Source organism: Sardina pilchardus, chromosome 4, assembly GCF_963854185.1.
Source record: "Sardina pilchardus chromosome 4, fSarPil1.1, whole genome shotgun sequence".
Classification (NCBI taxonomy): domain Eukaryota; kingdom Metazoa; phylum Chordata; class Actinopteri; order Clupeiformes; family Clupeidae; genus Sardina; species Sardina pilchardus.
In genome coordinates this window covers 6,168,169-6,193,187 of record NC_084997.1, presented here as the reverse complement: position 1 = coordinate 6,193,187, position 25,019 = coordinate 6,168,169, and the positions used below count along the sequence as shown (strand labels likewise).

The 25,019-nt window shown below is 45.9% G+C and overlaps 1 protein-coding gene across 2 annotated transcripts; it reads right to left on the bottom strand.

The window, feature by feature from the left end:
* Window positions 1-72: 72 nt before the first annotated feature.
* Window positions 73-25,013, bottom strand: map3k20a (mitogen-activated protein kinase kinase kinase 20a). 2 transcript variants are annotated; one of them, XM_062533827.1, is made up of 20 exons: window positions 24,903-25,013; window positions 22,463-22,673; window positions 21,657-21,744; window positions 19,027-19,128; window positions 18,774-18,839; window positions 18,573-18,601; window positions 18,292-18,429; window positions 17,309-17,395; window positions 16,898-16,972; window positions 15,885-15,991; window positions 12,819-12,954; window positions 6,898-6,945; window positions 6,741-6,771; window positions 6,493-6,632; window positions 6,275-6,337; window positions 6,082-6,183; window positions 3,052-3,168; window positions 2,800-2,874; window positions 2,484-2,634; window positions 73-1,613 (listed from the first exon to the last, which is right to left on the bottom strand). In XM_062533827.1, exons 2-20 carry the CDS (start codon window positions 22,619-22,621, stop codon window positions 913-915), a joined length of 2,415 nt encoding a protein of 804 aa, XP_062389811.1. In that variant the 5' UTR covers window positions 22,622-22,673; window positions 24,903-25,013; the 3' UTR covers window positions 73-912. The 2 variants fall into 2 exon arrangements, with proteins under 2 accessions (XP_062389811.1, XP_062389812.1); XM_062533828.1 differs by having other exon boundaries at window positions 6,898-6,942.
* Window positions 25,014-25,019: the final 6 nt, after the last annotated feature.

Here is a 25,019-nt window from a genome sequence, read left to right as displayed (position 1 = left end):
CTTATGTCCTGACAGTTATGTAAAATGCAATTTACTGAAAATCATTACAAAAACAAAGAAACTGATCGTCTGTGGGGGAAAGGGGGGTTTATTATTCATATTTATATACATACATTGAAAACATTTAAAAATATTTTTTATTTCAGTGCACAACTATACATGTTGTGGTACGATTTCATTACATGTTTAGGACCCTTTCGGTGGCGCCAATTTATCCTCAATAAATCTGCATAACAAAACGACCCAGTAAATCTTTAACTCTGATCGACCTACAGGCTAACTAAATATATATATAAATATTACACATTTCTTTATGAAATGCCCATACATACACCAAATGTGTTCAGAGAAAATACAATGTGATTTTAAAAATAATACATATTGTGTATAAACATCAGAATAAAATAAAGTTTGACAATGACTGTTTGGATCTGAAAGAAATAGGCCAGTAGCATATAGGCCAATGCTGATCTTTTTCAGAGTCATGTTATTCATCGCTGATGACTTTTAATACATTTTGAAAACATGATATTAATTTTAAAAAGGCAGAAAACATAATCAATAATTTCATTGATCACATATTAAAAGTCAGTCTTACAAATGTAGGCTACAAATGAATGTTCTATTTCCTGCTTTAATTATAAAGACCTGAGACATAGTTTCCTGAAGTTATTGTTTGTAGTGTTTACAAATTAGGCATAGCCAAAAGCTGATTTTGACTTGACACTATATTCGTTTGAATTGCATCTTCAGTTCAAAATAACTGTTCACAACATTTCATCCCTTGATGAGTCGGAAAAAAAGTGTAGCCTACACCATGCATTCATGCCATGGAGACATTGTTTGATGATTATTGACTTTCAAGTTTCTGTACAGTAGCTGTTGATGTTGCTGAGGTAAACTTAGTTATGGTCAGTTCCGTCCACGTCCACCACCACGGCCTCCTCTCCTCCCTCCTCTACCCCTGAATGGCTTGCTCTCCGGCTGCCTCTGAGGCTTTTTCTGACGCTCCACTTTAATCCAACCCCCATCGTTGGCCTTAACCTCGGGCTCCTCCTTTGGGCTGCTCGCTGGGGACATGCCAGGTATCATCCTTGGGACCTGACACAGAGCTCCTGCGCTGGAATTAGACCGCGGCCTCCAGCCATACTGAGCATTTCTTGATGACTTGAATTCAGGGGTGATGGAGGACTTCCTGGGTCCAGGTGAGGAGGGTGACTTCCTTACATCTCGGCCCGACGAGGGACTGAACGACGCGCCAAAATAGGAACTTCTTGGCCTGTGCAGGGGCCCGGCGCTGAGGGGGCGCTCGCGCTCAGAGGCACTCTCTGACGTGGTGCTGGACGGGCTGCTGCCCTTGGACCCCAGGTGCAGGGTGGAGAGGCGGGACGAGAGGCCTGCTGTGGGAGACGAGCACCGCGAGCTCCACGGGGACAGCGGGATGTTATTGGGCGAGCGCCTCACCGCAGCCGCATACGAGGACTGGTTACCGTAGGCAGACAGGAACTGAGGCAGGGTCATGTTGCTGGGGCAAGCAGGGGGAGTGACAACCGCCATCTGCCGGTTCCTTTGCTGCTTCATCCTCAGCCTGTGGATCCATTTAGGATCAACTCCTAGGGGGAGTGCACATGGGTCAACAATAAATCCCACCAATACACTAATGGCAGCATCTGATACAAAGTTATAAAACATTAATAATAGAACAGGACAATGCCCTGGTTCAGGTCTTTCTCTTATAGATAGATCTCCTTATATTCCTGAGATTCTGTGGTGACAGAACAGAAGGAGTTAAGAGTCTAGAGAGTTAAGAGAAGGAGTTAAGTCTGTCGCTAGTTTGGAGTTTAGCACGATTTTAGACTCCAACTCCCAACTCCAACTCCAGTTTAAAACCATGTTAAACTCCAAACTAGCGACAGAGCAATTGCCCCATATACAGTATGTTTTATATGCTAGGATAATGGTAAAGGGTCAGGGTCTTTTACCCCAGTGATTTTCCACCAAATCATCAGGTGTGTTGTGGGAAATTGTCCAATTTCACTTAATCGCTCCAAAAACATTTATTGTTTAGCTGTTGAGAATAGGCCTACTAGCCTATGTCATTGTTGAGGGTCTGTGCCTACAATGTAGTGATTTAAAGTGAATAAATATTCTTTCATGTCAGTGGGTGGCAATAGGTAGCTCAATAATGTTAATTAAGTGATGTGCACGAGAAGTGGCGATGAAAAAATAAATATTAGAAAGCCAGATATCGCACTGGGCTCCAGAATGTACGCAATAGCTCTGCCATCATGGCTGGGGCAACAATCACTAATGTCTCTGACTGGAAATCTGACAGGTGTCTCTGATTGACTTCAAAAGCGCTAGTTGTGATGTCGACTGACTGTTGAATTGCCTCAAGTGTGGCCTATGTGTGGCCTATCTATTGAATTGCCTCAAGTGTGGCCTGTGTGTGGCAAACAAAGTTGCACTGCAAGGCGAGTTACCAGAGTTTGAGCGGCTCCTGGGGTTCCCCTCTGCTTTCTGCTGCCCTGTCTCGATAGCCAGCTCTACGGTTTTGATGAAGTCCGTTCCACCCGTGGAGCTCCAGTGCACTGCATGGCTATGTCTGGTACACTTGGGACATCTAACATCATTCTGAGGGCACAAGGGATTCAAATGGGAAGCCATTTTATAATGTGTTATGGTAACCTACCTTCAGCCTCTCTAAAGCTACTTACTGATGCTTTTGTGCAGAGAGGAGAAATGGTAGAACCTCAAAGCTATGTGATGTGATTGTAAGTGAACATATAGCCTACTCACCTCATAATTCACGGTGCAGTCAACTATTTGGTTGTCAAAGAGTCCAATAACCCACTTATCCATTACAAATGGTGGCTGCAAATTACATGATAAACATGGCAAATCTGAATATGGACTGCAATGTAATGTCAAAATACTTCCAAAATGATCTTCCAAAACTGAAATAGCCGGTATTAAATAAATGACCACAATTTAATAACCTAGTTCTTGAATTAGCTTCATTGTATTTTGTTCCATGTTTTGACCCCATACCTTGGTCATTTTTAGGACCTCCACATCGGATCTGTAAGAGTTGAAGGTGACATCCTTGATATAGGTCACGGCCACCTCATCTCCATCCAGCTCCATGTACATCTTCCATTTGCAGTCCTGAGGAAACAAAAACCCATGAGCAGGTCAAGCTCTCATCACACACCAGTTAGTTGTAGGCTTTCAACAGCCCTGATGTCCCTCTGGCAGCTCTGAGTCTGGATACAGGATCCGACTCTGTCTCTCTGTCTGGCTGCCCTCAGCTCTGCTACTTAAACCAACAGCACAACCTAGAGGTGGAGCTCAGGTAATGTTGAACTTGAAGACAGGTACCTCCTCTGAGGTCCTCCGCAGCGGACCAGTGAAGAATTCAGGACAAGACATGAACACGTTCTGACGTACTGAACTCGTGCTGAACTTGAACTTGAATTATCCAGGAAAGGAATATCGACAGGTCCCTCTTCAATTTCCATTTTGTCATATTTTGGAAATTTAAATTCTATTGTCCAGGTACATTATAGATAAAGAAAAGGAACAAAGAAGTTGAACTGTTGTGTAAACATAGCTGTATGCTATAAGGATACTGCAGCATCACAGAGGAGTCTGTGCAGGTCACATTTGACTCAATGAGGCAAAGTGAACACATGAGCTTGAGGGGATTAGAAAAATCTGCCACTCCTTCACCCACCACTGTGCTTGCTGACAAAGCAGTAATGATTGTCTCATTCTCACTAACCACCCGCTCGAGCCACAGGTCATGGCTTAACCACACAGGGAGCGTGGAGCGGGCCAATCTATTGTGTGCTGGGATCACAGGGGGAGACATCAGAGGAGAGGTGCTAACACACTCGTCCACCGAGTCGCAGCCCACTCCTGCATGCTCCCCCGGGAGTGAGGTCGCCGAGGCCAGGGAGGATGGTGGTGGCGATGGTGATGGTGCTGGTGGTGGTGGTGGTGGTGGGGGGGTTGTTGTCCTCAAAGCGCCCAGCATCAGGCAGCTCCCCCTGGCTTAGAGATGGACTGGCAGCGTGGTGGCCAGTCCTGGCCCATCACACCAAGGGTCCGCGGTCCATCCAGGCCTAATCACTCCAGCAGAAACAATGTCTGGTAATGATGCCCAGGACCGCAGTGCGTCTAATGACAACTCATACATAATTCAGCACCTTTCACTTGGCTGCGTGGTGATATCCTCATTAGCAGGGGACCCTCGGTGCTTGTCAGATGGTGGCCGCACACTCGCAAGGCCCTCATTTTGTCTTTGAGAAGTGCAGCTGCTTCCATGACACCGCCAGCAAAGAGGGACGTGGTAGAAAGAAAAAAAAAGAAAAAAAAAAAAAAACGATAGAGAGCGGGTTTGTTTTATTTAGTGCAAAAAAACCTTCCAGTTTGTAAAAACAAGGCTGACATGGAACCTGACACCAGGCAGGGGAAAATAATTAGCTCTCATTTTCTCAGCCTCCTGTTTCCTTCTCCCCGCTGTGTTTTCTACCCACTAAACCACCACATGTCAGAAGAAATGGAGGCAATTAGCAGGCTCGTTTCAGCCCCGCCGAACGCACTGAAAGGGGACTATTTATGATGGGACAATGAACAGCTGAAAGATTAAATAACATTTGCCTTTTAAAAAGAAAATGACTTCTGGCTAAATGGGCCATTTTTGATTAAATTCAAACAGCAAGTGGAGAAGCAGCCTTTCTCCAGCATTTGAGACTCTAACAAAAGACTGCTAGCATGTGGGGGTGGATGAGATACATCGCTTTAGATTAAAGATTTATTTATCTGTTGCTTTCTATTTGAAAAAAGAGGGCGAGAAATGTCTTCTGAGCGGAAAATGTGCTTAGCGTAACAGTGGTCAATATTTGACGGGGAAAATAATGGGCATCTTTGGTTAAGGAAATGGCAACTTCAAGAGAAGAAGCATGGCGTTCTTGACACAGCAAAGCGTCTCAATTCAATGGCAATGACAACTTATCACAGTGTGACCATGCGAACAAAAGGAGATGTGTTGGAGAGCTGTAGCATGGATGATATTACAAAATAATGATTGGCAGAAAAACACACCAGCCTCAGGGACAATTAATAGAAAAGCCAGCCTAATTATATGTTTCACGTTGAGAGTTTTTCACCAACATTTTGGTTTAAAGTGCAGGGTTAAATCTGAGCATGTGGTTAGGAGCACCTCCGTAACCAAAGTGTTTGTTGACAGCCAGGCTGTCTGAATTTTCTGCCTTCATCTCCAGAGAATCAGAAAATAACTCACACGCTTTCATGATGGGTGACAGATAAAACAAGCAGCATATTTCAAAAACTAAAAACATTAAAAGCCGTTGTCGTGTCACTTCAGGCTCAGGCTGCTTTGTAGCCAGTTCCCAACCATTCCCATGCTTTCAAAACATGTCAAGTGCCCCTAACACATACAAGGCACAAGGACTGTGCATGATAGACTGGTTTGTTATTTTGTGAATTTCTGAACTGTTATATTACATACAAGGGAACACATAAGTATTCACATAATGTATCCGAGTGCACCAAGAGCCTATGCAAGAAGATGCATCTGTTTGCACTGTATATGGCATTTCATTTGTGCAGTGTGCATGGTAACTATCTTAATAAATCAACTGTTATTACCAGTGCCTTAATTAGTACACTCTGACCATTAACACACCCTCCCATAACTATTTTGAATAACTTTATAAGGCAGATTTATTGTAGTAATATTTAAATAGCTTATTCTGGAATAGCAAACAAACATCAATATCCTCTACTATGAAATGCTGTTACATTGGTATGCTCAAGTAAAGATGGCAGGAGCCAGTTCTGAACTCCCATCATCCCCATCATTTGCATCATTAGCTCATATTATTAGTCTTCTGCACAGATATGAAAGGAAATAAAATACACTCTTGGCAACGTTATTCACTTTGATGAAACCAAAGATATGACCTGTACAATCAAAGATCAATTGCTCAACTGTGCAAATAAAGGACATGCAGCAAAGTATGTATATTTTCAGCTTAACTGTTCTGCACCTACCGACGGGCTTGTTCCTGCTTTCCAGTGGTACCCAAAGACCAACTCCAGACTGACAATCTTACTCCTCTCCTCCTCCTCCTCTTCCTCCTGGGCCCACTCATCCTTAGGATGGCAGATCACAAACATTATGTAAACAACACATCTGTTGTGTGCATGTCTCTGTTCTTGGAGGCGGCAAAAAAAAACAACGTACCTTAACCAAAGGAGGAAAGTGGAAAAGCCCCAGGTAATCATTAGCCAACTTCTCAATTTCAGTCTAGCAGACGGGGGGAAAAAAAGAACATCACCACAATCAACATCAAACACTTCACTTCTGTGGGGAGAATGGTGCTCTAATGATCAACACGAGCTGGCTTCGGGTCGGGCAGTGTGTTTGTGTGATGGACTGAGTGTGGTGAGTGGCATGGCCACCTTGAGATGGATGATGTGGCCTTTGGACGTGATTCCCATGTCCCTCATGTCCGTCTCGGAGAGCAGCAGAAGTCTCTTTCCTGTGATGTGGTTCTTCTTGAACATGTCGGCATACAGCAACATTTCACAGCCCCCCTCCCCTGGGAGAATAGGGAACAAACATACTTACACACACATTCACAATATTTGAAAGGCATATGACATTTCTCTAAAGCCAAACCAAACAGTAGCTTAGTACAGTAGCTTACCAGCACCAAATATCTGCTGCATCCAGAAGTGCTGTAAGTACAGTAATGTATCACGTTAGACATATTTAGAATATGTATATATATATATATATATATATATATATATATTTATAATACAAAAGGAATAGGAAGCAATGGCACGTCTAATGATACTAACCACATGATCCTCTGTCCAGGTATGTATCTCGAGGTTAGGGAGTAACTGCTTATGGAGAAGAGGAAGAGAGAAGAAGATAACACCAGCAGCAGAGATCTGATACACAGTACATCACTCTTACAGTAGGTCACTTCCTCCACATGTGCACATCAGCCAATCGCACAACTAAATATGGACTTCCCATTGCACACCAAGAGTTCAGCCATTAGTATGTGGCTCCAGTGTCCTGTCCTATTCCTCACTGCTCATTTTGGTTAAATGGGGCTAAATGCTCGCCAGACAAAATAATAATTTCATTATTACAGCACCGAGGCTGCTGCTACTGCGTGTGGTGACAGGCATGCTTCCACATGAAAAGAAAAAAAACGGATGGAGGGGGAAGATACCAGCGATGAATATCTAATCTTTTCATTCCCACTGGCTTCACATCTGATATCTCAGCACCAGGCAAGAGCCCACTGTCTATCTTGATGGCTGGCATTGAAAAGGGGCGCGTTTCGTAATCAATGCGAGCCTCGTCTGTCTGCTTCACTCCGCAGCGTGGCCCTCCAGCCCAGCTGCATGCCACAGCCCGCTCCTCTTGCACACACACACACACACACACACACACACACACACACACACACACACAGACACACTCACACACACACACACACACACACACACACACACACAGACACACTCACACACACACACACACACACACACACACACACACACACACACACACACACACACACACACACACACACACACACACACACACACACACACACACACACACACACACACACACACACACGCACCCCGGCGGAAGTAAACAAATTCAAAAAACTCTCCCCAGCTGCCAAAGTTCCATTACATTCCACATGGCTTATTAAAGTGACATAATATTGCATTTCGAGCTGCCATATTGTATTTCACAAATGACTTGCATCGTGTTTTATTAAAAACCCAACGCGCAGTGTTGTTGACGATGGGAAACAGATCTGTATGGAGAGTGGGGAGGGAGTTCTGTCGTCGAACATAGCTCAGTAATTGAGATTCCTTTCAGCGCATTGCAGAGCTTTAGCAGGTCCCATCCTTCAGCACCTACTGACATGAGAGCAGAGCCTGCCATCAGGCTGAAGGCTTCCAACCCCCGCGTCGCCTTAATGTCACACGCGCACAAATCAGGAGCCTGAGGCCCTCCCTGTGCTCTTCACAGCGTTTAGCGCACAAGTGTTTACTGTCAAATATGTTCACTATGGAGGAGTGGCAACCATCAGTGGGCAGAGAGGGGGTAAAACAGGGGTGCAGGACTGCAAGTGAAACAGATTCATGCTCGTGATTTGGGAAACCACTGAATCAACAGTGACTTATTTGATTTCATCTGATCAAAAACAGTATGTGGACATTCTCACATTCCCAACTGCATAGGGATTTACTCGACTCAACGTCTGATCATTAAGTGATGGATTTTGAGTGAGACGGAACACAGTATATCTTAAACAAAGTGTTTATTGAAAATAACTTGCAATAAAGTGACAAAAAGCTTTTGAATAAATATACGTGTATGTATCAAGTGAAAAATCGTTTACATAGAAGAATAAATGGAAGGCACTGCAACTTGATATAAGAGTACAAAAGATCATAAGAAGGTGGATTGGGTATCCACTCGGTTATCAGGTGTATCGGATAGAAATCCCTACAGTTAAATAACAGCAGTATCATTTCCCAAGACTCTTTCTCAGGAAAGTTAGCAACAGATAATTGTAATAGACATGGAAGAAACCTGTGTACCACAATGTTATTACTAAAGCTAAATCATAACCTGATAGAGACAAAAAATATTATTTTATTTTAATTTTGTACAAATGTGTGCGACAGAAACAGACAATCGAATAATAACCACAGCATACACTACTACTTCACCATGACCTCACACAAAATCTTTCTTTAAATCAGAATAATACTACAGTAGGTCTAGTTTCTATATGTTCTCATGATCTTTTGTTTTGTTTGATGTGGACCAGTAAGTTCAACTACTATGGTGCAAAGTCTATGGTGAAAACAGTGTTTCCCAAATTGATCTTGCAGTCCATTGCTGGAGTTGATTTCTTTTGAGAAACAGCTTTTTGGTAGGTACAGTATACAGTAGGCTGCCCAAAAGGCACACACTACCTACAGTACAGCAAACAAAAGACAAACAATAATATGCATGGGAGCATCTCTAGGGAAACTATTCTTTATCATGCCTTAAAAAATAGCATTAATGTTAAAGTTTAGAAGCTTGCTGAAATTGCTTCACTACACCCTTAAGACATCAAAATGAAATGGCGAGTGATGGAAGATGCTTACCACAAGGGCATCAAACAAACTTTGGCCTGTGTTAAAACTACTGACAGACACCGAAGGACAATACAAGACAATGCAAGGCTTTTTTGTCCATAAATGTCCATTTAAATATACAAATGACATTTGAAACATAATGTCTCCTTAACAAACATACATTTGTTTCATTTCAACATTGGCCAAATGTGACGGGGAGGAGATATGCCAGTGCAGTGCGCTCACAGTGATCCTGTGCTGTTCCCTGTACTGACGCCTCTCTGAGTGCATTGTGACAAAGTGAGCCAAATCAACCGCCTCCTCACAAAGCCCCCTGTGATAGTCTCAGCAGCAGAGCCATCCACTCTTCTGACGGCCATTACACTGGCAAATGGCTCAGAGATGCTCCACACCGGCCGCCTGACACCCACGGAGCTCTGCATGTCAATAGGGCATGACACGTTCACGCTCGGTGAATGAAAGATTACAATGGGGTGGTGGGGGAGGACGGAGGGGTGGGGGGACATGAGCACACAATATCACCAGGCAAGTGGGAAACTTTCTGTAACTGTCGTCGGCGGAAAAAATCTCCAGGAAATCTCGGCCTGTTGTCCTGGCGAGAGACTCCATCACACCGACTGCTCTCTCAGCACAGCACAAATTGGCCAATCTTAATGTCAGCGAAATGTCACTTCATCATAAAAGCATCGCCTCGGCGACGGAACGCACACACTGCTCTTTCTTCCCAGCATGCCGCTATGCATCCAGTTCATTTGGCAGCAATGACATCCATAAGGGACACGCCGACAGCGCGCGGCTCCAGTTGACACGTAGCAACCAACATACGGCACAGCTGATGGCTACACTCCCCGCTAAGCCTCCTGACTTTCAGTTGTTTATAAAAAAAAGAATGACACAAAGTCTTCAGATGAGATGAATTTAGAGAGTTTAGTGAGTTCGACGTCATGAGCAATGACTCAGTGTCAAGGTGGAATTGACCTCTTCCCAGCAATAAGCAGTTTTAAGGCTTGCATGTGTGAACGTGGAACACAAGAACTCAATAGAGACCGACCGATATGGGATTTTAAAGACAGATATCGATTTCCGTATTTGAGGATTTCAATGTACAATGTTCAATTTACAATGTAAAAATGTGCATATTAGCATAATGAAACGTTCTCATCAAGATGAGATATTAGGCCAAACTATCTGGTGTCCTAATGAAAGGCTCTCATACAATACAATAATTATTATGAATAATAGTGTCAGGTCTTTGTTCTTATCTGTGATAAACACCACTGCCACGATGACTTTCAAGGTGCAGTATTTACTTTATATGCTTTATGATGTCTTTTTACACACAGTTAACAGTGTGTAAAATCATAATCATTTTTATGGTACACAACCTCAAAACATGACGAACGACACTTCTGCTATTGTCAGAGCAGCCCTCTATAGGCCGAGTTAGCAACTAGAAGGGAGAATAGAAGGGCCGCCTATTTTTAGCACTGGACACGCGGTTCAGAAATACACTGAAACTAGTTGACTAGTCAGAATTTGTGCTTCAAAGGGGAAGTGTAAGCTACATGTGTGTACTACAAAGTAGCAGAAATAGGGTGATCACCTACCAGACTCCAGCCAACCGGAGGGCAAGTTGTCTCTAAAAGTGAAGACAAACTGGCCAAAATGAATAGATGGAAAGACAACACTGGAAATTTAGATGGCCTGCTTAATTTAAAAATAATTATCGGCCGATACCGATAGATTGGCAAATAGCTGATATCACAGCTCACTGATTTATCGGTCCAGTTCTAGAACTCAATGCCAGAAGACTGTTTTGACACAGGCCAAAGTGATTGATATCCTGCACCCCAGTGGCTCCTGTCTGGACCCACCACAGACGTCACTGCCGCCATTCTAATCGCTTTCGTCTGACCAGCTAAAGTCCCCCATGCCCACAGCCATGGTGATCTTGCGGCCCTGCCGCACCACGGTGGAGCGCGTGGTGGAGTTCTGTTTGGCCTGCATGTTGACCTGCATGCCGGAGTGCAGCACTGGGCCGGCCACGTCCAGCGCAAACATGTCGTCGAAGCCCCGCATCATGGCCTGGAGGCTCAGCCGCTCCATCTGCCCATTGCTGGACGCAGAGAACTCGCACGACATCGCCGAACTTTTCGACTCCTCCGTCTTAGACTCAAAAAATGACTCAGCGCTAATCTTTCTGGCCAGAGGTAGGAATTGCTGAGAGAGAAGAAAGGGAGGAAGAGAAGAACAGGGGGATGGACAGAACAGACAGAGAGACAGGGACAGAAAGAGAGAAAAGTGGATTAGAGTCCAAACCACATCACCCAGGAAGAAAGCACCCACATACAAGACAAAAGAATATTAGAGAACAGCAGAAACATGAGAAAAAGACACAAATAGGCTAGAAACTAGAAGTAGATAAAAAGACAAGACACTGAGGTGGTAGTGATAGTAAGGTGAAAGAACACGTAGATTTGGCTATAATAAATGTATGCATCATGGCAATCAGAGAGTGTCCGTAAACAGCCTCCAACACATGCAGATAGAGATGCAGTCCAGATATGTAGCCGCATGCAAATGCCATATCTACATTACAAGTGGCGTGATTAATGCTTCAGGTCCCTGTGAGACAGGGAGAGTGCGCTGAGGTGTTGGGCTTGAAAATATCAAATCACACACACTGAAATCCCCCACAATGCAAAAAGGACAAACAATAATGGGCATAATTAGCCCTTCCCTGCACATACACTCCCAGCTGCTCTCTTTACGAAAGCCTGGGCACCAAACACATGACACACACACACACACACACACACATGCATGCACACACGCACGCGCGCACGCAAAAACACCCTGGTGTACATGTGCAAACTCTCATTCTCGCAATCATGTGCATACAAACACACACACACAGACACAGAATCCCATCTCAGTGGACTGAAATGCTCTCTTCTGTTCTGTGGTGCAGCCAAGCCCGCCCTGAATCTGAACGGCCCTTTTCCATCCACCACACAACTCCCAGGGTGCAGCGCTGGCTGCTCATGCGCTCTCTCTCTCTCTCTCTCTCTCTCTCTCTCTCTCTCTCTCTCTCTCTATCTCTCTCTCTCTCATATCCAACAATGATGAATCCAACACTGCCCCCCCCCCTCCTGTGTGTGCTTAGTGTCTCAGTGATCAACGGTGTCACACCAGGCCATTCCATCTCAAACCTCTCCACACTCTACTAGGCTACTGACACACGTGGGACTGACTGGTGCTCGGTGCTGATGAAGACTGTGGGATGACTGGCTATTGATTGCATGCATGGGTGTGGGACTCTTTGGAGCATGCATCAGTTTACTGTAAAGACATGTATGTAACCATGTATGTACAGTATGTGTGCTGTGGGGTTATTTTCTGCACAATGTGTGTGTGTGTGTGTGTGTGTGAGTGTGTGTGTGTGTGTGTGTGTGTGTGTTTGAGAGAGAAAGAGTGTGAGTGTGTGTTTGTGTGAGAGTGTGTGTTTGCGTGAGTGTGTGTGTGTGAGAGTGTGTGTGTGTATGTGTGTGTGTGTGTGTGTGTGTGTGTGTGTGTGTGTGTGTGCTCACCGGTGTGTTGGACTGCTCCACCAGCTGTCTCTCCCACAGTTTGAGGCGTCTCTCGCGCTCCTTCAGCTCCTGCTCCTTGGTGCTCAGGTCGCGCTCCAGCCTCTTCAGCCGCTCCAGTGTGGCCTCAATCTCACACCTGCACACACACACACACACACACACACACACACACACACACACACACATACACACACACACACACACACACACACACACACACACACACACACACACACACACACACACACACACACACACACACACACACACACACACACACACACACACACACACACACACACACACACACACACACACACACACACACACAGAGAAACGCCGAACCGTCAGCACCACAGCAGACTATGTATGGCCTCATACACACACACACAGACACCGCACCATCAGCACCCCAACAGACTATGTACAACCTCACTAACACACACACACACGCACGCACGCACGCACACACACACACACACACACACACACACACACACACACACACACACACACACACACACACACACACACACACACACACACACACACACACACACACACACACACACAAACAAGTCGGACTAGAGGGGGATAATCCACAAAAAAATGAAACTCTTCCTCGGAGCATTCTGCCCACCATCTGGATTTACTCATTAGCGCAGTTCTTGAATGAGAAAGCCAAACAGCAGGTGGCTGTGGCGCACATATTGAAAGAAAACAAAAGCAATATGCAGGACTTTATATCTTCCAACCCATACAAATGACATCCTACATCCTGCATATATTACACTAAACATCATAACACAGAACATGTATTGAGAACTGATGAATGCTTTCCACAGAAGCAAACACTGAATGTTGTCTGTAAAGCAAGTAATAAAAAACTGGGTATAGTTTGCCACACAGGGCTTTCATATAATTCATTATACTATTTGTGCTTTTTCAATATAATATTTAATGTTTTTATCAGTATAATTATTTATAGTTGTTTAGACTGAATGTGGTTGTTGTTTGAGTGTGGTCCAACATGTTGGGGTTGAGATTTGTCCACCAGGTGGGGCTGTAAGGGGCCTCTCCACCAATCTGCACTCCCACGCAATTATTTATAAAGCGCTGAGTGACGCAGGCTGGACGTCCCAGACCTGATGGCTCCACCCTGTTACTGCTACAGCAGCCCCTCCTCTCCTCCCTCCTCCTCACCTCCCCTCCTCTCCTCTCTCCTCTGCTCTCCTCTCCTCTCCTCTCCTTTCTCCTCCCCTCCTCTCTTCTGCTCTCCTCTCCCCTCCTCTCCTTTACCTCCTGTCCTCTGCTCTCCTCTCCTCTTCTCCTCTCCTTTCTTCTCACCTCCTCTCCTCTCCCTCCTCTCCACTCCTCTCCCCTACCCTACCTTACCCTCCTCTCCTCTCCTCTCCTCTCCTCTCCTCTCCTACCCTCCTCTCCTCTCCTCTCCCCTACCCTACCCTACCCTCCTCTCCTCTCCTACCCTCCTCTCCTCTCCTCTCCTCTGCCCTGCTCTGTAGGCTTTCTAGCCATGCTGCACACTTCAATCATGATTGATCTCCTTGCTTGTCACTTTCCCGGCAAGGGCTCTTGGTATTTCTCATCTGCCCTCGACCCTCCCTCTCTTGCGTGTGTGTGTTCATGTGTGTGTGTGTGTGTGTGTGTGTGTGTGCCTGTGTTTTCAGGACAAATAATTCCCGGCCGCCTTTCCTCTTTTCTCTTTCCTTCTCTTTGATCACTTCCTCATTCTTTGTCCCACCCCTCCACCCCCCCCCCTCCCTCCTGCTTCAGACAGCTGTGAGGGCCGCTGGGAGAGGAGTTTCCTCTTCATGCTCCCCTGGACCGCTTCCAGCCCGAGTGCCTTAATTTAGACGGCCACCAGAAACTTCAGAGCAGCAGGGTGACCAGGGGCAGCTTCCCAAAAGTCACCTGACTGAGCACAAGCCAGATCTGAGATCAGCTGAAATGGAACGCCCCAGGGCTGGGACTAATAGACCCTTAAGATAACAATCTACACAGGAATTCCATTCAAACACGGCAATAACAACGCATCTGGGAAATGTCGGGGAAAATGTTCCTCGTTGTGACAATAAATAAAAATGTCCAAAGGAAAATCATTTTGTTATTAACTGTGTTATGGCTGAGTTGTGAAAGTTCATTTTCCGCTCTGAGAGAGTGATAAATGCGCTGTTGTTGGGAGTGTGAGGGAATGCCACGAGACTCATCACATTAGCCACATGTGTCCCCGCCGGCCACCTCGGGTCAGAGGTGTGGCCCGGGTCCGCCGCTAATCACCATGCAGGCCCACTGCCTCCACAGCTGCCGGCCACAGACGCTCGCAGTCCCATGAATCCCAATTAGCCGCGGCGCACTCATGTTCCGAGGCTCGATGTGTCCCCCCCCCCCCCCCCTCCCTGGACGTCCGCTGGGACCCCACGAGGCGCCCACCACAGAGGCTCCGCCAGCGCCCGGGCATCTGCTGCCCGCTGGCTCCCCGCTGGCTGCCCTAATGAGGAGGCACGAGCGACTTGCGGCCGCCCCGACACACACAACAAACACCTGGCCCCTCCAGGTGGACGAGGCTTGCGGCGGAGCGCTCTGACAGCCCAATAAAACCCCCGTCCATTCAGGTTGGAGAACCTGTGAATCCCGGGCAGCACACCTGTCGTCTCCTTTAGAGTTTGCTCATCCACTCGCAGATGAGCCAGCCTGAATGGGGGGATCTGAAACGGCTCAGGTACCCATATGCGCTCCCGCCCACACACACACACCCACACACACACACACACACACACACACACACACAGAGTCCCAGATTACAAAACCACCAGGATGGGTGCTTCTCACATCTGGAATCCCCAAAGAGGAAGAGCAGATGGTGTATCTCTCGCCTCTACCTCCACCCCACCTCCACCTCCACTCCAGCTACCTCACAGCTATATACACTCCTCTGTGTAGGGACTAGAGTGGTGCTTCTCAACTCATAGTGACCCCAGCGGGCCCGCGTCTGACCCGGTGCAGCCCAGTGTGAATGTGTGTGTGTGTGTGTGTGTGTGTGTGTACCTCCACTCTGCCTTGTTGTTGAGGAAGGAGTTGCACTGCTCGGGCAACTGGCTGTCGTTCCACATGGCCTCCAGGGTCAGGAGGATGTGCTTGAACACCGGCCTCTCCTGTGTGCACACAACAGCCACCATCAGACACGGAGGAGACGAGCGCTCGTCCATCAACAACTCTATGCATGTAAAGGAAGTGGCCATCTGACATGGCCAACACGCTCTATTGCTGTGAGTGATAGGGAGGCAGAGTGCAGCATTATTAAGACAACAGAGGAAGGAAGCCTGTTAGATTACTACTGTAATGAACATTGGCCAACCAAGCTGAAGTAATCTGCTAAACATAGACTCCACCCCGTGCTTGTAATTAAACAACATATTGACAGAGTGAGAGTTCTGTTTTGATAGTAGTTATTACATCAGCCTTCCTCTGGCCATCTGCCATTACTGTGTCTGGTTATTTGATCAATATTAAAACTAAATGAACAAACAAGCCGGTATAAGCACAGTGGAGTACAGATTATACACAGGCAGAGCAAGATATTTCACCAGGAGCCACTTTCCCCCTTTATGTAGACCAGAAGCAGTGACTGCTCCATTCAAGTCTATGGCCGTAGCTCAGAAGTTCCCCACATATGCTAAGATCTGGGTTCTATAGAGTTAGTAGTGTGGATGTTGGGCAGGTTCCCATGATCCTCAAATCCTTGGGACCAGTTCAGGTACATTTTCAGCATTTCTGAGCATTCCAGTGTGGAAATCAACCTTATATCTGGTGCGCCAGTTATTTGTTCTGCTGCTGTTGAGGGAACTAAGCCAGCTGAGAACTGTCTGACAGGTGGAACGCCATCAATAAATCAACGCCTCTTCATGCAGACAGAACTCAACCCCCATTTGTGCCCATACACGTGAACTACGACAAACCATCTTGCTGCGCCTAAGTATAATCCTTTGGCACGGACTTCTGGTGCCCCACATCCCAGTGGGTCAGTGTGTGCGATCATGCGGTGAGTTTCCTGCCCGTACCTTTGGGTCCGTCTTCCAGCAGCTCCTCATGAGTCGGGCGAAGCTGGCCGGGCAGCTGCTGGGGATGGTTAATCTCTGTGAGAGGGCAGACAGAGTTGGAGGGTCACAGGCCAGAAAACAGCACCACAGCAGCGGCGGCACGACTCAGCCAGGGTGTCTGCTGCTGCGTCACATCACCATGGCACTGTGCGCTAAATACAGCCAAACACAACGCTTCTGTTCCCAAACTTAGCCGCATGTTTAACGGTCTGATAGCCGTGGCTGGACACTTTTTATGAAGTGCCCTTACATTGCGTTGCACTCTCAATTCAGGAGAGAGCACTAAAACACTATAAAATGCTTGAGTTTTGTGTCAAATATGTCTGGTATGCCAATCTTTACTGTGCGAGTCATCAATAGTTACTAAGTTACCTCATTCTTTTCCACGACCAGCCAGGCCACTTGCAAGCCCTCCAGCCCTTTAAAGGGAATCTCCCGAGTGAGCATCTCCCATAAAACCTGGAAAAGGAACACAAGACCGCCAAAAGATTAGAAAAGGACTATACCCTCACTCTGTCCTCCCTCTACAGTTAATAAAACCCCTCCAAACAAACTAATACTTGAACTAAACAATGAAAACAAAATGGGTTTTAATGACGTTTATAGTTTCATTGGATTGGAATTGGAATTATCATGGATATGATGATTACCCAATGTTCTATGCAATGACAGTCTTTGAGAGCAAAGTGTGGTGACTTCAGCATTAGTCCTGGTCAAGTCCTGAGTGTTCTGTAGCGGTGCTCTAGAACACTAGTGGAATGGGCAGTATGGCAGAGCTAATCCCCTCAGGTTGACCCTGAGACTGACCTGCAGGTCCCTATCAGTTTGTCCACTCACACTTTGGCACTGGTGAGTGGACTGGCTCAGTGACAATGAGCATTCTCTATGTAGTCTGTCATACTGACTCACTCAGACATTGCCTACTTAAGCAATGTGCAGCCTGGGTGGACACACAGACATACAGGCAGACACCCACCCACACACACACACACACACACACACACACATACAGTATACAATCATACACACCATACAAACATCTCACACACACACACACACACACACACACACGTGTGCGTGCTACTGCATGCCCTGACACACCTTAAAGTATCACTTGTGCACACATACACACCAATACCAGACATACACACCTATATTCATGTGACAAAAACACTTTTACGTCACTTAGTGGCTATTTAATTCAAACTGATTTCCTTGCTCTTTATTGTATCAACAAACAATAAGTAATAAAAAACAAGTTCCCTCGTGTTTGACACACTGAGATTGGGACTTTATATGGATGACACGTATGACCAGTGGCCTCTGAGATGACCAGGCAGGTCGTGCAGACTCACCACGCCGTAAGAGTACGTGTCACACGTCTCACACACGGGGAGACTCTGGATCACCTCGGGGGCCATCCACGGAAACGTCCCCACCAGGGACATGTGTGTGGTGTGGGACAAAAACCTGGAGGCGCCGAAGTCACAGATCTGGGATGTGGGGAAAAATAAAAGTGAGGAAACGTTCCACAGCGCACCATTCATTTCCCCAGGCCATAAAATACGAGGTGCCCATGCTATATCAGTGGCCCGAAACAGCACTGGTGTTCTACTTGGCTGTAGCCTCAGCTTACCTTAAGTACTTTATCTGGTGTCATGACCACTGCAAATAAATACACAGAGTGCAGATTAGGACCACAGGGCAGTGGGGAGGCAAGACATACACTTCTCCTCAGCAAACCCGGCTCTATTGAATTTTTAAGTCCAAATAAACATCTGCTGTCGGAACACAAACAGCGGCTATGGTTAGGGTCACTGTGGCTCTGGAAACTCACCGTTCCGGGACTTCAGGTCCCTGTGGATGACTTTCACTGGGGCCTCCGCGTGTAAATAGTGCATTCCTGGGACAATAAAGAACATTTCGGCTTCTCAGACCTCAGCCGTCGGAAGGAGCTTATGAACCCAAACTATTTCTCTCTGATGTAGTAGATCACAAAGTCTATCTAAAACTACTCAGTTGAGAGTAAGGAGCCTGGGCTCACACAGAAACAGGGAGTGACGGCGTGAGGGGATCAGCTGTGGCCTCACCTTTGGCTATGTCCATCGCCCAGGTCATGATCTGCTTCATGTTAATGGCCTCGCTCTCGTCACTCGACAGGAACTCGTAGAGAGAGCCTCCGCTGGCATACTCTGAGAGGAGACATAAAGGACAAGACCAACCTCAGAGACAGCTTCTACACAAGACATGGGTACAAAAACCTTCTTGGATCTCATTTTTTAGACATAAAAACCATGGATTCAACATGAATTCATCTTAGCTTGACAACTTAACTTTGTAACTGAACACTTTCCTTGTTAAGCTAAAAGGCACAATGAAGGCAAAGTCTTTTTAAAGCAAGTCACGTCACTTGGCAGCCATATTGGCCATGGGGTTGGGCAGCGACTTTGACCATAACAAGACTAGGGCCCTATCTAAATGAATGGGGGGATAGCTGGATGTTCATGTTCCGAGGTGTAAGGGACATAAAAATCACATGTCTGAAATCACGATGAAAATCAGACTAAAATCGCTGAAAAGGTTTGGTGGTTTTGTATCAAATTAACGCTTAAAAAGCCTTTTTCTTACCCGTAATCTTGGACTGCGCATGCGTAATTCTTCACGACGCAGTTTTCAAACAGCGTGACTGCCAATGATCGGCAAAATGATTGGAGCAACGGCACTGGAAGAGGCGGGACATGTGCAAACCGGTGTAAACACCCGCCATCTTTGCGTAACAAAGTTACCCCATGCATTTCAATGGGCGATTTTTCCAGTGCAATGTCTCCTCATATATAAGTGTCTCTGGGGAAGGTTATGAGATACAGTACATGTATGTACAAGATGAGCTCATACAGTATATTAGTGTGCCCTGAGGAACCCCACACCCGGCTCTGCAGCTTGTGGAGCGCCTCCGGCTGGAGAAACAGACTCTCTGGGAAAACTGCTGTCAGTCAGTACAGGCAGATAGACAGATACTGTAGGTGAAGTACATGGTCAGAATCTGACAAGGTATCAACTACAGCACAGGAGTTCACAAGATCAAAATGGCATGAGCGCCAAAAACTCTTGTGACTGAATTCTACTGATACTACTGTCAGTTTGCACAAATGTTATGTGACCCTAACCCTAACCCTATGTCTTGGCATGTCTGCATAAAAACATGTGCAAAATCACTGCATTTGAAAATCCAATTGGTGAGATTGGCTTCTCAGTGACTCATATGAGTGGGATGTGTACTTTGCACCCAGTACTTTGGTACTATAGTGCTGTACAGATGCAACAGTTTTCTGCCCACGTGTTTCAAGACGAACAGGACAGGGAAGTATCATGTGCAAGTTAGCTTGACAGATCTACTGACAGGGAATTCAATATAGAAACAAGCGCCTAAACAAGATTGGAATCCAATATAACTAGTTCTGCAATAAGGTGTTCAAGCATTGGCTGCAAACAGAATAGTTTCCATTTGGACTGCAATCACTGAGAATCCCTGGCATATTTCACCATATGCCATGCTGGCGAACTGGCATGTCCGTCTGATTAATGACCTCTCCAGATAGATATTGTTTGCTAGAAAGAAGAGCCACTGGCCCCTGAGATATGAGAAGACAGGCCAGATTTATAACCCTGCTGATGACTGTGGAAATGTGAGGGTCAGGCGGGTGCTAATAAACGTTTCTCCTTTACCTGGTGCTAATTAGATTTGTGCTTTGATAAATAGAGACGGCCGCTCCATGGTGACCTACAGTAGGCTGGATCTCTCAGAGCCCCTGTCACATTGGGCTTGCCAGACTCAACTCAAACCAAATTTGAGTGCTGAGAGACGAACATTGTTTTCCTGCGGCATAACATAGTAAGGAAAGCCACATTCTTGAGACCCAGGAGACCAAGCAAAGAGGCTATCAAAGCCACATCTGTTTCCTTCACTGGCCAGCCTCTGATACTCAAATACGGGTTGTTGTTCTCCATGCACTCCTTTGTTCTGGGCACACACATTATTAATGCTGTAATGTGATCTTATCCAGTAGCTCTCAGCAACACACTGTCTTCATGGCACAGGCTAGGCAGATAATTGGAGAACGTACTGTAGACATGTAGCAGGGGCAACCTGCTAGTTAGTCGTAGCCAACTGTGACCCAACGTGCATATCATCAAAGCTTTGTTTGGACACTGTTGAGATAATGGTATTTGCTATAACCCCCCCATCTAATAGGTCACACACATTCAGACAAACAGCAGGGAATTCCACCTATGGTTTCAACCCTGATAAGGCTTTGGTTGAAAGTTTGCATACACAAAACTACAGTGCAAAATAAAGAAAGCAGTAAGCTATAGCATAGCAACACAAAACCATTACACTACATCACATTTGAGTTCTTACAGTATGTCAGTGGGCCTCATCTTCCCACTCCTAGTTTGATACACGCTTGATGTGCTGTTGAACTCATTACATGTTGATGAGTCACTGTGACAGCATGTTTAATCACTGTCATAAATGGTGACCATCCTATGTGAATTAATTAAGTTTAGCAAACAAAAAGCATGTGACTATGCATTATAAAACCAGTGCTGGATTTATCATTGACCCAAAGCATTCAATCTCACAAGATTCTACAGAGACACACCGCAGCCATGAAAGGGAAGAAAGTCCTTGGACTAAGCAAACGAAGATGAACCTTACCAGTGACGATGCCATAATTAGGTGATTCAAGAACTGCCCCATAGAACTGAATGATGTTTCTGTGGCTGAGCACACTGAGGATTTCAGCCTAAGCATAAAAACAGGGAAAACAGGAAGAGACCAGGGCTAATGAGACACGAAAGTGTACAGAAACAATAACAAAAGATAAGGAGCAAAGTTGATCTAACTTCTAGCATTGTATGTCATTTGCAAAGCAGACTTTTGCTGTACTTTGAACAGTGATAACAATGTCACTACCACCTGGGGATCATAGACAAAGAAAACTTGGCCTTATGAAATACACATACAGTACTGTGGCTCATCAGAGTTCTTCACAAGAAAGGAAACTGTACTGCTGAATACAAATACATTCTGGGCATCTATAACATTACTGATCTTCTACCATCCAACATTTCAGAAGACATGAACATATCAAAACTTAAATTGAAATGTATGAAATGCGCCCCCCCCCCCCCCCCCCCTGCATTCTTAAAACAAGCTGTCGCTTTGAAAGTCATCCCAAGACTCTCGTGACAAACCAGTGGCTTAATTGAGACTAATATGATCTCATTTGGTTCTAATTTCCCCTGAAAGGAAGCAGTACATGGGTGTCTGTGTGCACAAAGAGGAGACTCCTGGAGATGAGCTCTCGCCCTCCTTCCACTGAGGGGGAGTATAATGACTGTGACTGATGGGTACAAAAGTCACTACAACCCACTAAATAGGGAGAGCAATTAAAATGATTATCATACTGACAATTAAAAAAACTATATGAAAAGGCAGCGGCAGGCAATTATGACTCCCACCTCGTTTTCGATCTTGAGGAGCTTTTTCACTGCCACCTCTTTGTCCTGTGAGATCCACCTGGCTCGGTAGACGCTGCCGAAACTGCCACCGCCGCAGTTCTCGTAGAAGTGGATGTCATCGAACTTGACTTGCACGAAGGAGGCGCTGAGAGACGACATCTCATAATGACACCGCGGGGAGAAAAACAGCCCCGCCGCTCTTCTGGAGGACCTGAGAGAAAACAGAGGGAGGAGAAGAAGCGAGAGAGAGAGGGAGTGAGAGAGAGAGAGAGAGAGGGAGTGAGAAGGAGTGGTGGGTTGAATTGAGAGGTCTCTCCGCAAGCTGCTGAGCCCAGCAGAAACTCCCAATCTGTCCCTCACTCCCTTTCTTCTCATCCTCAGGGGCCAATTCTCCTGTAATACACTACTTACCCTGAGGCAGCACACGCAGCGAGTGCTTAGGAAAGGGACGCTCTGTCTGAACACCTCCAGCAGAGACCGGCCCAACGCTCCCTGCTCCCAGACTCACCCTCAGTGCTATTGGCTACAGCTGTATCGTGGCCTTGTGCCTTCCCTGATCTGTGTCAGTGCTTTTACAGACCCTGTGCTTCCTGAGCTGACACCTCTACCACTAGTGAGTCACGGCAGCCCGTAAGCGCTGAGTGGCTAAAGGGCCCTCCACCACCTAGTTTAGGGCCCATGGCATTCAAGGCATGCAGTCACCCAGTGCTATGACCATGCTTACATGCACGCTCACAGCCTGTGACGACTGTCTGCAGCACAGTGCTGAGCTGTCTCTGCTTACCGTATCAGATTGAAGCCTGGAGTTTTTTAGATGGGTTGCCGGAGGCCCCATGCGACTGAGTCCAAAATAACTCACAGCACCCTATGACTCTGAGCTGTGCACCTGTATATATTTACTTCGGTGTCCAATTTTCAAATGGCGAATCAAGATGAGTGAGCGTGCGTTGCATATCACGTAATAACATAGTCTGGTGCACATCATCGAGGTAGAATGTGTAGAATTAACATGCAACTATCATTTTACGGGCGACAAACAACAGTAAGCTTTTGTTTCTACTGTACATAAAAACCTAAATACATTTTATAAAAAAGAGAGAATCCCCATATTACAGGAAATTGTTGCCCTGTTATTGTCCATGGGTTTCACATTTACTGTGAAGCAATTATGGCTTTTAAGAGGCTGTTACCTGGGCCAGAATGAGGATTGCTATCCAGCCCAGCAGGAAATGCTTCCATTGTCACAGAGGGGAGCCAATGCTTTCCAGTGATTTACAGCTATTCCATCTATATTTAGCCTCCCAACCAACCTGGTCCCTGAAGCTACAGCTCAATGCTCTCCACAGCCTCTCCAAACACCAGGGTTACTGAGGAACAGGAAAGCTCTAGTCCTACCAGGCAAACATTACACTGTAGTCCACTTTGGCCCTTACATGCCTGTGTAGATATATTCATGTGATTGTATGGCTTTCAGCTCATTTCTGATGATACTGAAACAGAAACCATGTGTTTGTGTCTGAAATAGCATATCACACAGCCCCTAAAACTACAGTACACTTGGGGTGCTCTCTGTACAAGAATTCCTTGAGGAAATTGACTGTTTTTGCTACAATGATAGCGTCTATCATTCCCACGAAGCCATATCCTAATGGTTTAAACTGGACCTGAAAAGCAATATGGTGCCTCCAGATGTCGTCACTGTCCTTATTGGTGAGACTTTAAGCCACATGTGTGACACTCAGAGATACAACTGATGGGTAAAAAACAAATATTTGATCATGTCCCTATTAATCAGACAATTTTCGGATTAACCCCTTGACATGGGGATCAGCTACCAGCATGGAAAGAAAACAATGTTTTGACAGTCAACACAATCTCAGACTGAGCCCACACTACAAATGTATAGTCTTTTTTATTATTTTCCGTGCGACAAAAATATCTAGGCTCCGCACATCAGAAAGCGCATCTATTCTATGCCAAGGGGGATCCGCACAATTTAGGCTACTCCAACATTAGGCCACAAGGTTACAGTCCACACGGCATCCGGACAATTGAGGAAGCTAAGTGAGTTTGATTTCCTACTCGTAATTCTACAAAGTTGCCACTTATGTTTTGTGACTAGTAGCCTACATAGCTACATATGCGGCGCACCTTTAGGCTTGTTCGTTGTGCAGATTGACAGAACTAGCCTACTCCACCAGCGTGGGATATGTCAAGTTCCCACAACAAATGACCTACGACCCTCCTATTTAAGCATGTTCAGGAAGTGAATATGTACATTAATGTGAATATGCACATAACGTAACCTACTTCAAACAAGTTGTGTAGGCTTGCATAGTAGCCAAACATTAACATTATGCATAGACGTTATTATGTAACCACCCCAAAACAATACGCAGATTTCATTTATAACATTAAACGACACATGGGTGATACATACCAACTCGTCTCGGTAGGCTAGCTCTCTATCTCTGTGTGTTCGACAGTGCAGAATGCCCGCTGATCGCAACCGGCTAATGACCAAACTTTCTCCGGTGCCGGGTGATTTCACGTAGGC